Below are 17423 nucleotides of genomic sequence, written 5' to 3' on the forward strand. Positions count from 1 at the left end.
TGCTTACTTGCCTAAATAACTCTGAATAACCCCGAAAGGGGGTTGATTTAAATTGATTATATGAAGACAAGGGACTATGTGAGTTTTCTTCGGCTTTCAATTCATAAGATACTAATAAATCGCACAAATTTGCTATTATAAATTTCATAGCATACAACCTTGACCTAATACAAATCTTGTACAAACAGTGTCACTGTATAATTTATGTGCTAAATACAGGTGTCCGCCAAGGCCAGAGGGTTCTCTGCAGTTACAGGTTGTCCTGAGCCACTGGGCAGGTGCTGTGAATTAATTGAATCTGGGTCCCCTGCAAGAGCAGTCAGCACTCATGACCTTTCAGTCACCTCTCCAGTCCCTAAGTTACATGTTGAAATGTGTGAAACTAACAATAACATAAACTTTAATAACATCCTTTAGCCAAATTTTAAAATTACTGATTTGAATGGCTATTCTTACTGTATAGTACTAAGACAATGTCATATATCTTTCGAGTTTCCTGTTAGAAAGCTAGTGAACTTTAGGTCTGGTTAATTTTGTTATATAATTTTTTTTAACTATACACATTTCTTTAAAACATTTTAAAGGTTTTTTTTTCCCAAGGCAGAGTTTCTCTGTGTAGCCATGACTATTGTGGAATTAGCTCTGTAGACCAGGCTGGCTTTGAACTTAGAGATCATCCTGCCTTTTCCCTCTAGGACCTAGGCTTAAAGGTGCACCACAAGTCCAGCAAGTTGCTGTTCCTTATAATAAAGTTTTAATAAAGTTACATCTATTATTAAAGGACAAAATGGATCAGATGTGGCCTCTGTCAAGGGCCCTGTGTTTTTATAAGAAAATGCTAAATCACATTGCATTCAAGAATTCTACAAAGGAAACTAAAACCAGTAACTAGAGAAAGACACATGAAGTAATGTGTGTTTGTATGTGTTCACATTTGTGTGTGTGTGTGTGTGTGTGTGTGTGTGTGTGTGTGTGTGTGTGTGTTCCATGTGTGGAAGACAGATTATTGACAAAAATAAGATCATTTCTGGTAAGAAAGGGTTTTGAATGAGTTTTATCCTAAAATAAAGATTACTGAAAATAAGAGAAAAGGATCAGGAAAAAGGCATGTAAAGTAAGGCACAAGAATGTTGTAACAGGTCCCCATATCTTAGTGGGCACCCAGATCTTAGCACAACTGACTTCATGATGGAAGTACCATTCAGGATGTGAACCTCAAAATATGGACATCAGCACCTGTCACAAGTAAAACAAAGGCCTAATCCACCAAAGTCCATAGTTCTGGGTTAAGTCTCTAAATGTACTAACCTTGCATTTTGGTTTCTGTAGTTCTGCTCTGGCTAACTGTTCTTGCTACATATGTCAACTCAGGACATGGTTTTTGTGCATAAAAATTATCCCGAGAGAGGCTACACTGGGATTCTAAATACGCAGTATAGGTGTCAGTCAGCTATTAAAAACTCACTATTGGTTTAAACCCATGTCTGAGCAGTCTTCTCTGGTGGAAACCTCACAACAAATGTGTGTGAAACTTTGCTTTTCGGAGGCTGAGAGAACAGGTGTGTGGCTTATTCTTTCAATCCAAGTAATTGGGAGGCTAAGGCAGGCAGAACTTTGTGAATTTGAAGCCAGCCTTGTCTACTTAAAGAACTCCTAGCCAACTAGAGCTACGAGGTGAGAGTCTGACTTAACAGAGGCAAATTACCTTTGGTCAAGGTCTAAGTGCTCTACGATGGCTGGATTTCAGGGGACTGTCTGCTCCTCCAGACTTGTGTGAGTTGCCTTAAGTTCCTTCAGTCCACACTTGGAGGCTGATATTGGTCAGATAGTGGGCTAAGACAGTAGTTGTAATTTTGCCCCTTTTCCCAGGTCATCCAGGTCCCAGGAGACCAAGGAACAACGGGAGAGGTCAAAAGCAGCCATGGTTCTGATAAGCCTTCTGTCGTCTTGATCATAGAGATGACCGAGGTTGAACTTGAACGACCAAGTATTTTGTAAGAGGGCCATGAGTCATCACAGAGGGAAATGGCTTCATTGCTTCAAGGAAGCCACACAGACAGTAACATCCTAACCCATTCCAACCGAGGGCACTGTCACGTGAGGAAAATTAATAGAAGCAATGGCGTTCTCCTAAGTCCCCCAAAATAAACCCTAAGAAAGCTCAACTGATCATATCACAAAGCGGTTAACTTGTAGCCCCTACATGATCTTAAGCATGTGATAGACTTATCAGTCATGGTTCTCTAGAGCAATAGAACTTAAAGAATGAATCCCTCTCTACATAAAAAAAGGGGTCTATTAGAATGATTTACAGGCTGTGGTCCAGTTATGCCAAAAATGCCTGGCTGGGAATGGTAAGACCAAGAATACAGAAGCTTCTCCACCCACGAGGCTGGTTGTCTCAGCTCATCTTCAGTATATGCTACAATTCTGATTGGTAGGCTCTCGTGCCAGTGAAGAAATGGGCTTGCTTCTTGATGCTAGCGCAATAGAGAAAGCACAAAATCTTCCTTTTCCATGTTATTTTACAGGGCTTCCAGGAGGAGATGTGGTGCCCAGATTAGATTTAATCCAAAGATCTGTATTAAAGGTGTGACTTCCCACCTCTAAGAACAAGATTGTAAGTGGATCTTACAACTCAAAAGGATCAAATTAATCAAAGAATTCCTCACAAGCTTGCCCAGCCTTTTTCTTTTTTAGTTAATTCCAGATGTAGTTGAAACCAAGAACAGTCATCTCAACAGGAAAAGTATAACCACGTACTTATACAATATTATGAACAACATTACACAAAGTTTTACCAGTCACCAAAAAGGGATGCTCACCTGACCTGGGTCACTTGGGGACATAATACTTTAAGACCTTACAGTCAGTTTTCCAAATAAGAAGCTTTAGTTCATGTCAAAACCCTCCAGGCCCTTAAATCTGTCAAAGGACCTTCCAGTGACTCTCAGACGACAAAATCAGCAAGTGTCAGACTGTCTCTTCCACACTACGGAGATTATTATAGACCTTGTCAGATGTTACTGGGTGCCTTACTGCCAAATCCCTACCCTGGAAGACATTTCATGCTGTCAGGACACAGGCCTTTGTGATTAGAGTTGGGCTCCTTCTGGGTAATTCCATGTTAGGCAAGATGCTCACCTAGTTGCTTTCATAAGGATTATTCAGCAAGGACAGGGATGAGCATTAATATTGGTACAGATTTGGCATATGTTCTCTATGTGTATGTGACCTGTGTCATGAAATGATTTGCAGAGAAAGGCACCAAAATAATTTGTTTCATTATGACATTTCCATAAATGTATAACATAATATTTCACCCATATTAACCCTTGTATTACCCTCTAATTTCCACTCCCACCAGACCCCCTTCTCTTTAAGATAGAATTGCTTCACATGTGTGTGTGTGTGTGTGCATGCTCACAAGTGCATATATGTGTCTCAATTAATTTAATTACAATTATAGAAGTGTGGGTGAGGGTTAAGTACAGGAACATGGGCATTTTAAGAATGGTTACACGACTGATTGAAAATATCTATCCCTCTCCAGCATCATTAATTGTAGTTATGTCCCCAGAGAACTTCTATGTCTCATGACCTCTCTCTCCATGAAGGGAAGGCTGACAGGCCTGCTCTGTGCAGGGATTGTGCAAGCGCTCAGACCAGCTGAGAGTTCAGCAGTGCAGCAGATCTGTTATAGCTGGAAAACAGCATTTTCACAACATTCCAGCCTTCTAGCTCTTACATCCTTTCTTCCCCTTCTGCGAGGTGATTCCTAACTCTTTGATGGGATGATATAGATACTTGGTCTAATAAAGGCTTTTGACCCTAAAGGGAAGCTCTTCTCTCTTTGGTCTGTTGATTGTGGTGGCTGATGGAGCACTCCATGGGCAGATGAAGATTTCTGTCTGGGGAGACTTTCCAGTGAGACCCAGAGGCCTGCAGCCTGGAGTCTGGACCACCTCCATTTCTTAGGGGTCAGGGGAAACCATGATAGAAGCTTAGGAGTGACTCTCAGACTTCTCTGCAAGGGTTAAGGGCTAATTTATTTTTAATATGTGCCCTACTATGATGAAGGGACAGTGACAGCTCATTTCGGAAGGTCTGAACATACGGTGAGCATGTCCTCATCCTCTCTCTTCTCTCTCTCTCTCTCTCTCTCTCTCTCTCTCTCTCTCTCTCTCTCTCTCTCTCTCTCTCTCTCTCTCTCTCTCTCTCTCTCTCTCTCTCTCTCTCTCTCTTCTCTCTCTCTCTTCTCTCTCTCTCTTCTCTCTCTCTCTTCTCTCTCTCTCTCTCTCTCTCTCTCTCTCTCTCTTCTCTCTCTCTCTTCTCTCTCTCTCTTCTCTCTCTCTCTCTCTCTCTCTCTCTCTCTCTCTCTCTCTCTCTCTCTCTCTCTCTCTCTTCTCTCTCTCTCTCTCTCTCTCTCTCTCTCTCTCTCTCTCTCTCACTTCCCTACTTACAGTTATTGTTATTCCAGGTGTCAGGGACAGAAAGCCTGCTGACAGCATTTGTGTCTGCCGTTTTCACTTCTAGACAGGCATCCTGATGCAAGGGCCTGTGGGTAATCAGGTTTTTGTTCTCTTCAGGATGGCAAGGCCCTTTTTCCTCTAGTTGGGGTAATTATTGCTATGATGAAACACCACAACCAAAAGAAAATTAGAGATGAAACTCTGGTTTTCTCAAGTTTAGAAATAAAACTAGCCAGTCCAACTGAACCCTTGTCAACCTAACACATAAACACTTTTTTTTGACAAAACCCTTTTCTTTCTTTCTTTTTTTTTAAAAAGATTTACTTATTTATTGCATATACAGTGTTCTGCCTGTATGCACACCTGCAGGCCAGAAGAAGGCATCGGAGTTCATTACAGATAGATGTAAGCTACCATGTGGTTGCTGGAAATTGAACTCAGGGCCTCTGGAAGGGCATCTAGTGTTCTTAATCATTAAGCCATTTTTTCCAGCCCTACAAAACATTTTTCAGTGAGAACCTTTTTTTTCTCATTTAACCCCATGGTGGAATTTTAAAATTAACATCACAGTATAAAAACCTAAATGACTTAAAAAGTTCTATAGTCTTTACTAATTCAAACACTTTAAAAGTTTAGTCTCTGCAAAAATCTAGAATCTTGTTAAGAATCAAAATTCTCTTTTAAAAGTTCAAAGTCCGTAATTGTAAGCTTCTGTAAATATAAAAATTAAGTTAAATACTTCTTTATTTCAAGAGGGAAGAATCAGGGCCCTGTTACAGTATAAACAAATCAAAATTAAACTCCAACTATAAATAACTCAGTAGCCATTGTCTGGATTCTACTCACGACTGTCTAGACTCTTCTAAATGGCTTGAGTCACTTCTCCAGATCTACCTGCCCCCACAGCATACATGACTTGTACTCTAGACTTCAGGGATGAGGTTAGGTGTCTTTGATTTGATGTATTTGTTCCTAACCTCCAGGTGAGATGCTAGGTGGTGTGTTTACACGAAAAAGTCCATTCTTCAAAGGATCTAGCTTAAATTGACTGGTCAGTAAGCAAGAGACTATGAAAGCTTAGTCCAAATTTCTTTTAATTTAGAAGATACAGACAAATCTAACATATTGGATTATTTTAAATTATAAAGAAAAATGGAAATATCAGCATCATACAACAACCAGGTTATTGCAGCAAAGTGTGAAAAAGCAATTAAGCAAGGGCAGGGAAAGACTTCACAATATTGTACGTCTGAACCTATTTTGTAAAAGAGAAAACAGGATGAAGTTTTCAAGTTTTTATTGCTTCAATAAAAAGAAGCCTAAATCACAGCAGGAATTTAACAAAGCCTGGAAACAGCCAAGAAAGAGATGGCGATGGCTCCATGAAGGCACAGAGACGTATTTCTGAAGGAGAGCATGTGCTTACGGGTCAGAATTTCATGATATATTAATTTCATCCTAAACGATTGTTAAAAGATCGTGAAAAAGAAGAAGCTTTCATATGTCACAAGTTGTGATAGTTAATTTAAAATGGTATGGATTTTTTAAAAAGCTTACTTAATTGCATTTATGCTTCTCAAGATAACTGCTTGTAATTTCTTCTGTGATTGTCAGAACTTTAACTTCTCAATAATGGGGGTCTTATCTGAGTCAAGATTGATTTAAAATTTGTCTTTGTCAACATTTATTATCAGAAGTGTCCGATCTTTTGATATCGCGACACAAAGGGATCTAAATAATTCACACTGGACAATCGACGTAAGTCACAATACAGTTCAGTGATCTAAAAATCTTTGCAAAACTGTCCCATAATATTTTACTAAAGTCCCTGCATTTGATTTGGCTACATTTAGGGTATCCTTGGCAGTGAGGTGTTCACCCCTGAAAGTGACATAACAGATTAGATCTGGGGTAACTGACTTTTTGAGATTTCTAGAAACCTAGAACAATGAGGATCAAGGGCTAGGCTGACAGCCAATATGTTCATCTCCCTCCAGGTTGGCCATGTCCAGGATGGAGGACAATGGGACAGCTCTAAAGGAATCTCATAGCCTCAGAGAGGCTGTGGAGACCCTGGAGTTTGAGTTTTGGGTCATGTCACACTAAAAGACCCTTTGACCATCAGATGGCAAAGCGTGGAGACATGGCTCCTAACACTCTCCAACCCCTAAAAGTAGCCCCTGAGGAGATACAACTGCCAACAGGGAAAGGAAGCTGTTGGCTCTCTTCATGCTCTCAAACACTTGCCAAAAATGTACAACTAAAAATAATATAAAATTAAAAATCTACCAGCTGCACCCAGTAGTCTCATCATGACTTGGATCAGCTGGTAGAACTGCGCTCTGAATACTAATTAATTTTTATTTATAATCCTGAATTATCTAACAACTGTCTGATGCCTTCACACTAGCCTTTTTCTTCGTACTGACCTCTCATTAGAGGCAGAGACTCCTTTGTCTCAGTATATCATTGGAGCAGACGATCAAGGCTGTCCCTGAATACTAGGATAAGGACAGCTCCACCTCTGACTCCATGTTCTCAGGATAAGCTCCAGTTATTAAACAGGTGATTAAGTTAATCTTAAACTTCTTCCACAGGATGAAAGGCCATGGGAGATGTCTGGACCAGCTCCTCTCAGGTCCTGCGCATCCCCCTAACTGTAACTAAGTTATGAGACCTGTATCTGTGGATTCGTCTGATGAGAAGTAATAGCGTTGCACCTGCAGAGGCTCATACAGATCATTCCTGAGAGTCTCTTGCGGATTTTTATTAATTCTTTCACTGCATGTTTGATGTAACATACCTTCATACACATCCAGACTCTAATAAGTAACTGTAACCTGAGGTCCTTATGTCAAGTTATGAATCCGTCACGGTGCAACTAAACTCATCTAAGAAGACATGTGCTGTCCCCTTTTCGTATGAACGTAAAACTGGCCCAGAAGACAAGGCCAGGTAATATCTCGTAACTAGTATTTACAGCCCCCGTTCCTTCTCAGCAGTACTGCCTCATGAGAATTTACTGGCTGTGATCTGGTCCACAGTGTCTATCATTTTCATGTGAGCATATACACATGTGTGTGTGCTCATTCACGTACTTGTTCCTATGGAGACAGAGCTTTAACTCTGGTGTCATTCCTCAGCCATGAACACTGTGTTTTGATCCTGTCTCTCCTGGATCACCAGTTCCACTAGTCTGGCTGATGAGGAATTCCCAGGTATGCACTTTTCCTTCTGTCCCCTACACGGGGTTTATAAGTGTGTGTCACCATGGTGTCCATGGGTTCTGGGGAGTGAACTCAGCTCCTCATGCTGGAGAGGGCAAGCACTCTGGGACTGAGATATCTCTTTGTAACTCATTCCTCACTAAAACGTTTATATCAGTTCTGGTCTGCAGAATGTGTCTGTACCAAGTAAGGGGTCATTCAGCCTCTTCACTGTTCTCAGAAAGGCGCCAACTGCTGCCTGTAAAATACAGACACCCAGGGCAAGTCACTGTTTTGTACAGTGAGAAGTAATTTGCAGCCCGGCCCAGCTTGACCTCCACAAAGCTATCAGGAAAGAATGAGAAAGGAAAAGAAGCAAAGCAAGAAGAAGCCCCTGATGGCAACACTGTTGATTCAGATGCCCTGGTGAGTGAAGCTCCCAGACCATCGCTCTCAGGGTTCCCCACAAGGTTGGTCAGAAGTCACCAGGACAGGTTTCGGGGATGTCATCAGAAATACGTTTGCTTGGTTTGCTGAAGAAGTCGCAGGCAATGTTCAAGAGTCACCCAACACAGCTGGTGATGAAGACTGACGATCTGTCTACAGAGGAAGAGGAGCAGAAGGGAGCACCTATTGACAAAAAGGGTGTGAATTACAGTGGGCTCCTGGGCATCCACTTACAGCAACCCACTCTCCTTCATTTCTGACACTCCCCAACCTTACAGACCATAGAACTCAGTCCCACATCCTTTTTCTCTTTTCTCTTTCCTTCTAGATCTTTATGTCACTCTAAGCTCTGCTATGATAAGACTTCCTATGTTTCTTGGCTATATATGCATTTAAAAATAGATTGCAAATAAAAATTAGCAAACCTAAAAAAACCAGCAAATGTAAAAGACCAGCAAAATATGCCTGCATTTCTGTCTTTGCTGGCCTTTTAACTATTTATTTATTTATTTATTTATTTATTTATTTATTTACTTATTTATTTATATTTGAGGACAGGACTTTGTTTTACAGTTAAATCTTGCCTTTAACTTACTATATAATCTATGACATGCTTGAACACTTAAAGCAATTCTCCTGCCTCAGTTTTTCACATATTGAGATTGTAGGCTGACCAAATATCCAGGTACAGTTTCCTTTTTATGCAATAGAGTTATTCCAAAATAATTATATTACCTTTAAAATCTAACATGTCAACTGATATTAGATGTGAATCTTTTTACCACCCCATATTTACAGTGAAAATTTTAGATCAATTGAAATACTTAGGACATTGACAATTGTCTGAAGTTTGCTTTGCCTGGTCCTGCAGTCATTCAGACCCAAAGAATCACACAGAGGTCTACATCAATTATAAACTGATTGGCCCAGTATCTCAGGCTCTTCTTATTAACTAATTCTTACAACTTATGTTAACCCATAATTCTTGTATATGTTAGCCATGTGGCTTGGTACCCTTTTCAGTTAGGCAGTCACACCTTGCTTCCTCTGCAGCTGGATCAGGACCGCATACTGAAACTTCCCTCTTCCCAGAATTCTCGGTGCCCCACCTCTACTTTTTGCCTGGTACCCCTGCCTTTACTTCCTGTCTGGCTACTGGCCAATCAGCATTTTATTAAAATACAATTGACAGGGTATGGACCATTGTCCCACATGCAATCTTCTTCACAGTCCTGTAGTCTCTTCAAAGATTTATTGTTCTGTTAATTTATTATGTATACAATGCTCTACCTACATGTAGAGTTGCACACCAGAAATGGGTGCCAGATTCCTTTATAGATGGTCGACAGCCAACACCATATGGTTTCTGGGTTGAACTCAAGACCTCTGGAAGATCAGCCAGTGCTCTTAACTTCTGTGCCATCTCTCCAGCCACGAGAAAAAGGATGTAAAATATCTTATTTGTGTTTTGCACTGATTCTATGTTAAGGTCACTTAAAAGTGGTAGTTGGTTAAATAAAACATATTGCTAATAAAAAGGCAAGAAACAAAGTTGCTATAAGTCTTCACATGCTCACTATCAGACATGAATCTCAATGCTTTTTTTAAAAAAAATTAGTAGTTATGTTTTTGTTTTATGTGCATATTTGTGCTTGTGAGTGTATTTCCATGCAACACGTTTAAACAGAAACACATAGACACTGAAAGAGTGGCTCTGATCTCTTGGACCTGGAGTTACATGTGATTGTACCCTGCCCTGTGTGTGCTGGGAATTGAACCTGGGTCCTTTACAAGCGTAGTAAGTGTTAATAATAGATGAGCTATTACTCCAGCCCCCAAAGACAAAATTCTGAAAAAATTTTATGTGCGTCCTCACCATGTACTCATTCATACTACACATATGTCCATGTCTTTATGTAAAGAAAACTGAATTTTAAACACCCATGGACAAAACTGATAAACCGCCTTGAGAAATGACTTTATTAAGCGCCTTTGCAATATACTGAAAATCCCTCTGTACTGGGTAAACTGTGGACCTGTGTCCTTCTGGTCACCATGCTGTGAAGCAGCACATCACAGTTTCTAGACATTTCTCCTACTTCTGCTGTGACACTAACAGGCTCAACACATGAGACCTTTGCCAGAGAAACAGAATTTAGAGGCTGGGTTGTGGGAAGGAGGATGACATGGCAATCTTGAGCTTCACTGAGGCTGAGGGTGACAAGTGGGCTCTGGGAGATGGGTGTGATCCACCCAGGAGGTGCTAGATCTGAACTTGGGATGGTCCTTTACATTTCTGTCTGCAGACAGATATATCATACTTCATCCTTTCTGTGAAAGAATCTAGAGCATGCTAATTCATATTTCACTTCATCTCACTCTTGTGGTATTTGGTGAGTTAGCACAGTTGGCTGTGGTTTCTGCCCATCAGTGACAACAGAGAAAGGAGTGTTGTCCCACTCAGCTGTGATAAATACATCCCCTTAAATAAAAATCACCACCACTCCAACTGCATCTAACATGGTGGGACTGTGGAAGACTGAGTGCAGTGGGCTGTCCTAACTGACTGTAAGCAAATATCTCTTACAAACCATTCATAAGTGTTAAGTAGATACAAGGCAAGGGTCTCTCTCCAAGGAGTATGGCAGGAGATCACACAGGTGAGGCTTTAGGGAGCTTGTTTCATTCAGTTGTTGGCTACTCTTGGTGTCTGAGCCGAAGCTATGTATTGGGCTGGCAGATAGACTATCAACAGACTTCAATTTGGGGTCTGGGAATATGGCTTAGTTGGTATAGGACTTGCTATGCAAGCATGAGAACCTGATTTCAATTCCCAAGCCCAGGCAAAAGCTGGTGGTGGGTGGGTGTGCCTGTAATTTCAGGGGTTCAGGAGGTACAAGAAGGAGGATCAATGGAGCCTGAGGGCTACAGGCCCAGCTCCAGGTCAGAAAGAGACCTTGTCGCATGGGCAGTATGGTGGATTTCTTTTGTCATCTTTATTGTGCATATGGGGGCATACAAAATGCACAGATGCATATAACACACACACACACACAGAATAAATTTGAAGGAAAAAAAGTCAGACTGAAATCAAGGATTGCTCTAACAACGCTGTTTCTCCTGGTATAGAGCATACACAGCAGGTAACTGATACCATCTATGAGGTTAAAGAGCATAATGTTATCCTCAGAAAGCAAAGAGATATTAATCAATGTCTTGAGGGAACCTTTTGTTAGATTATGAGAAGGCAACACCCCATTCCAGTTTTCCTTGAGTCATATTTGCATCCTTGATTGCTGAATTCTCTGTCACCTCAGGGGAATTTTACCGTTTTAAACCTCCTGTGACTGCATGCTCATGCTGACTCTCCTGACCTCCTGTACCTCAACAATAGTCATCACCTACATTACTGTAAAGTGAGGGTTTAAGGCTAAGAAGAGGCATTCATCATTATTCAAGCGGATAGAGAGGCACTGTGGTAGGCAGTGGCTTGGGTGTGTCCATTGGGACCACTCTCCTACATCCATACCAGACTAATACTACCAAAGACAGGAGTGAGAGCCCAGGCTGCTCCTTACCTTCTTGGGTCCAAAGTTCTCCATAATCATGCCAAAATAAAGACTAGGAAGCTGACTCCCATGATGATACGCACTGCAATACATGGAGACTGGGTGGTAGAAGAAGATGGAAACCAGGTGGTATCTAGGGTCGTTGATGTTGATCCTATAAAAACATTAGGAAAAGTATGGATAAAGCTGAAAACGCACCACTATGAGCTACTTCTTTCTCTAGGCAGCCCTAGAGACTCCTGTGTGATATCTATTTTACCAGATCTTACAATGAGAGAGGACTAGGATGTGTGTGTAAGATGTCCTTACAGAGTTTATTTCATTACCAAAGAAAGCAAATAGCTATCAAACAATGTGATGTATTTATTGTGGGTAGAACTTTCTGGATGTAAGGTCAGCCCTGGTGTTTAATTGTGCCAGAGAAACATAGTGAAGTCTTTCAATTGATGTGGAGCTGGTGGAAGGACAGCTATAAGTGAGGAAGAAAGGGTTAACATTTATAGGGATGCCTCTACAGACTTGGGGATCATTAGCAGGCCATGTAGTACCTGGGCATTGGTTAATAGGACTGCCAAACATTGGCAGGTGAGATGGGGGAGAGAGATCCCTTTGGTCATAACTGACTCCCCAGGCAGGAAGACTATCAAGAAATCACTCAGTCTATCAACTCTACCATTATGCACACATGCTGATGTCTACTTAGGTAAGTCAACAGACTTTCCCACCCCGTAGAGGTTTCCTTGTGATAATCCACCTAAGTTCTTACTTGGCATTTCCTTCCAGAGCTTTAAGAATTCCTTGAGATAGTGTGGGGAATCCCCCATGGAGAACATTGCTAGAAGTTTTTGCAGTTCTCTGTTATTCTTCCATTTCTCCATGATACCTCTGGCTTCCTCATGCATCACTCCCCAAGTCTTGTTCTTTGGATTAAAGTAGAAGAAATACTGTCCATCCATGGTGAACTTCCAGGAGGAATCAGTGAGTTCTCCTTTTTTATATTGGGATTCCATAGTGACCTGCAAGGTGTGACAGCCTGGAAATGACACACAAAACCATCATATCCTACCCCTTACAGACCCTCCAAGGTCAAGTCTTTCTCTACACACTTAGGGACCTGGATTCTTTCCTCCCCTGGCTTCCTGTTTCTTACCCATAGGGTACCTAGTACTTCTAGGTTGTGTCAACATTAAGTTCTTTATAGAAATCCTCAGCAGTCCCTTTCCCACAAGTGCTCTGCCCTGTTTCTTCTTTCCTTTACTCTTTCTTTGTTCTTTCTTCCTTCCTTCTTTTCTTTTTTCATTCATTCTTTCTTTCTTCCTGTCTGTCTGTCTTGCTTGCTCTTTCTTATTTTCTTTCTTTCTTTTTTGCTGGTTTGTTTGTTTGGATTTTTTGTTTGTTTTCATTTTGTTTTTTCAAGACAGGGTTTCTCAGTGTAACCCTGCCTGTCCTAGAACTTTCTGTATAGACCAGGCTGGTCTGAATGTAAAGATTCTGCTTGTCTATGGCTCTGGAGTATTGGAATTAAGGGCATGTGCGGCCACCATCACCCCACATGCCCTTCTTGTTTCTTATTGATAACTTCTATCTGTACATCCTGCCCCATTCTTACCCATGGTCTTGTCTGCTTCTTGTTCCATGTTAAGTATCTGCTTTCTCATCTCTTCTCCAATGTCTTTCTGGCGTTGGCCGAAATCTGTACATGCTTTGGTGTTATATATCACCTTTCCATGGTCACTCAAAGGTGTGAAATTACTTTCATTATACCAAAGGATAGGTTCTCCATTCACTGAGCACTGCCCTTCAAACCAGGGTGTGGAACGAGCCTTGATAGTGAATTTGAAATAAATATAGTATGTATCTGTGAGAAAAAAACACAAGCGGGTAAGTTCCAAAGAGAGCAGAGGACCACAGAACTCACGTTCTGTAAACCTAGACTCTTGCATGGGTACACTGGTTAGGAAAGATAGATCCTGAGTTCTGGATAACCTTCAGCTGCCTTAGTCTGGCATGACTATCTGGTGCTACCATGAACCCCTAGGATGTAAACAGTGTCACCAGGAGGACCTGCCTGACAACCCCTTGAAATATCTTTGTCTAATAATACCTAGGTAAAAAATAAACCACAAAGTATCTGTGCTGCTGGGGCTTCAAATCTGGCTGATGAGAGAATGCCTTTTACAGAAAGAGAGAGTTATCAAGGGTGCACGGTAAATTCATCACAGATCTTAAGCACTCAGGAGAGGCTTCCAGGGAAAAAATTACAAATAGCATAGATGGAGAGAGGCTGCCATAGTCACATTACCTGGTACCTATCTTGGTGCCCTCGCTATGAGCACTGGACCTTTAGGGTCCTCTCTAGTTCAATAAAGGTTTAAGGGTTATGCATGTGGCTATAGCCTGCATGAAGTCACAGTCCTCCTGTCCTGCCTAGCCAAATCTAAGAATAATAGGGGTAGAGGAAGGGGGATTCCAGCTCAAAGAATCAGAACATATTTCCAACAAAATCACAGAAAAAAAGCTTTCTTAACTTAAAGAAGGAGATGCCCATATAGGCACAAGAAGCATACAGAGCACCAAATAGAATGGACCAGAAAAGAAATTCTCCTCACCATATGGAAATCAAAACACTAAACTTACAGAACAGAGAAAGAATACTAAAAGCAACAAGGCAAAAAGACCAATTAACATATAAAGACAAACATATTAGAATTACACCTGGCTTTTCAACAGAGACCCTAAAAGCCAAAAGAGCCTAGTTTCCTGCATACTCTAAGAGACCAGAGATGCCAGTTCATTTTATTATATCCAACAAAATCTTTATTCACCGCAGACAGAGAAAATAAGATATTCCATGATTTAAACAATATCTATGTACTAATCCAGCACATCTGAAGGCACTAGATGGAAAACTCGAACTTAAGGAAGTTAACTACACCAATGAAAACATAGGAAATAAATAACGCCACACCAGAAATCCAAAAAAAGGAACACTCACACACACACACACACACAAACACACACACACACACACACACACACACACACCACTGCCACCACTACTACCACCATCACCAGCACCACCACCAATAGCAACAACAAAATAACAAGAATCACCAATCATAGGTCATTAATATCTCCAATACCAAAGATGTCAATTCCCCAATTAAAAGACACAGATTAATTTAATGGATGTCAAAACAGGATTCATCCTTCTGCTATACCCAAGAAACATATGTCAACATCAAGCAAAGACGTTAATTCAGGGTAAATGGTTGGAAAAGATATTCTAATAAAATGGACCTAAAAAGTTAGTGGATATAGCTATTTTAATATCTAACAAAATAGATTTCAAACCAAAACTAATCAAAAGAGATAGACACTAAATTTTCATCAAAGGAAAAATCCACTAAGATAACATTTCAATTCTTAACATCTATGTCCCAAACATAAGGGCACTCAAGTTTGTAAAAGAAACATTACTACAGTTTAAATCACATATTGACCTTGGCACACTGATAGTGGTAGACTCCAATACCAAACTTTTACTAATGACAGGTCATCCAGACAAAAGCTAAACACAGAGATACTGGAGCTAACAGACGCTATCAACCAAATGGACATATCAGAAATTACAGAACATTTCACCCAAACACAAAGGAATAGACCTTCTTCATTGGACCTCTTGAAACTTTCACCAAAACTGACCACATACTTGGACACAAATTGAGTCTCAACAGATATAAAAAAATTGAAATAACTCTCTGTATCCTATCAGACCATCACAGATTAAAGCGAGTTATCATCAAAAATAGAAACAAGACAAAACTCGAAAACCCAGTTAGAAAACTGAACCGCTCTCTACTGGATTAAAAGTGGGCCAAGGCAGAAATAAGAAAGAATTTAAAGACTTCCTAGAATACAATGAAAATTAATACACATCCAAATGTTCAGGACAAAATGAAAGCGGTGCGAAGAGAAAAAGTCATAGCACTAAAAGCCTACATAAAGAAATTGGGGAGATCTCAAGACAGAAATTTAAAAATACACCTGAAAGTTCTAGAACATAAAGAAGCAAACTAACCCAAGAGAAGTAAACTACAAGAAACAGACAAACTGGGAACTCAGATCAATGACATAGAGACAAAGAGAACAATATAAAGAATCAATGAAAGAAAGAGTTGGCTCTTTGAGAAAATTAGCAAGATAGGCAAAATTTATCCAAACTAAAAGTCAGAGAAGGAATTTCCAAATTAACAATATTAGAAATGAAAAGGGGGACATAACAACAGACACCAGGGAAATCCGGAGAATCACAGAGGTATACTTTAAAAGACTGTGCTCCACCAAATTGGAAAATCTAAAAGAAATGATTAACCTTCTCCATAGGTACCACTTACCAAAGTTAAATCAAGATCAGATAAACAATTTAAATAGACCTACAATCCCTAGTGAAAGAGAAGCAATCACTGAAAGTCTCCCAAATAAACAAGCAAACAATCAAAAAAGTTCAGGTTCATATTGTTTTAGTTCAGCATTCTACCAGACTTTTCAAGAAAAGTTAGAGCAATAATCTTCAAATTATTCCACAAAATAGAAACAAAAGGAACATTGCCCAATTCATTTTATCCTGATCCTCAAACCACATAGAGACCCAGCAAAGAAAACCACAGACCAATGCCCCTTATGAACATAGATGCAAAAATAACTAATAAAATATTTGTAGACTGAATTCAAGAACACAACAAAAATATCATCCACCACAATCAAGTAGGCTTCATACTAGAGATGCAGGAATGGTTCAATATACAAAAATAAATAAATGTAATTCACTGTATAAACAAAGTGAAAGAAAAATGTCATGTACTTGATCATCTCATTAGATGCAGGAAAACCTTTAACAAAATCCAATACCCCTTCATGATAAAAGTCCTGGACAGTTTAGAAATATAAGGGACAAAGCTGAACATAATAAAAGCAATATAAAAGCTGGTTGCATGTGCTGTGATCTTCTATTAAAGCACACTGAGAAGTTCACAAGATAAGAGCCCAGAGAATGCCTGAGAGTTAGTTTGGGGACAGAAGGGAAGGGCAAGAAGGAACTTTGAGACTCTATAAGGAGTCTTGAACTGAGGAAGCCCTGTCTTCCCACACTATGCCTCTGTGATTCCCCTCCCAGTCTGATCCTGGAACTCACTGGCTAGCCCAAAACACAGTTAACTCCTGGCCACCACCCCGCTTCTCCAATGTCGGAAGGAACCCAGAAACTCACAGACAAACTACATGCGCCCCTCAGCCAAGTTAAACTCCCTGCCAGGCGCTGTTCCCATGGAATCCCAGAACTCACCATCCAGTCCTGCACACAGACAGACAGACAGCAGAGTGAGAAGCAGGATTAGGTGGCAGTAAATGAGCTTGGTGGCTGCCTCCAGCTCCATGGTTTCTTCCCTAGACTCTAGTGCGATGCAATGCGAACTCTCTGAATTGCTGTGATGAAATGAGCTGTCTGCAAAGTCAGGAAAGGCTCAGTCACTCTCTTCTGATGGCCCTGCCCACAGGAAGTTTCTGAAACTTTTGGCAGTGAGGTATTTCTCTTCTTAGGGACTGTCAAATCAGGTTCTTAGTTTCCACTCTCTGAGTCACTCCACAGTCTGTGGGGGCTGGTCCTATGCCCTTGTCTGCTGCAGTGTGACCCCTCCCTTGGTTCCAGTCAGGAGTGCTGGGGCTGGGGA

At 40.6% G+C, this 17423-nt stretch overlaps 1 protein-coding gene across 1 annotated transcript; it reads right to left on the reverse strand.

Moving 5' to 3' along the window:
- Positions 1–5616: 5616 nt before the first annotated feature.
- Positions 5617–17167, reverse strand: LOC142835786 (retinoic acid early transcript 1E-like). Its single transcript, XM_075949564.1, has 5 exons — positions 17039–17167; positions 13304–13552; positions 12461–12727; positions 11704–11848; positions 5617–8308 (listed from the first exon to the last, which is right to left on the reverse strand). The coding sequence occupies exons 1-4, from the start codon at positions 17127–17129 to the stop codon at positions 11730–11732; spliced, it is 726 nt and encodes a 241-aa protein (XP_075805679.1). The 5' UTR covers positions 17130–17167; the 3' UTR covers positions 5617–8308; positions 11704–11729.
- Positions 17168–17423: the final 256 nt, after the last annotated feature.

The sequence above is a fragment of the Microtus pennsylvanicus genome, chromosome 1 (genome assembly GCF_037038515.1).
Source record: "Microtus pennsylvanicus isolate mMicPen1 chromosome 1, mMicPen1.hap1, whole genome shotgun sequence".
Taxonomy (NCBI): Eukaryota; Metazoa; Chordata; class Mammalia; order Rodentia; family Cricetidae; genus Microtus; species Microtus pennsylvanicus.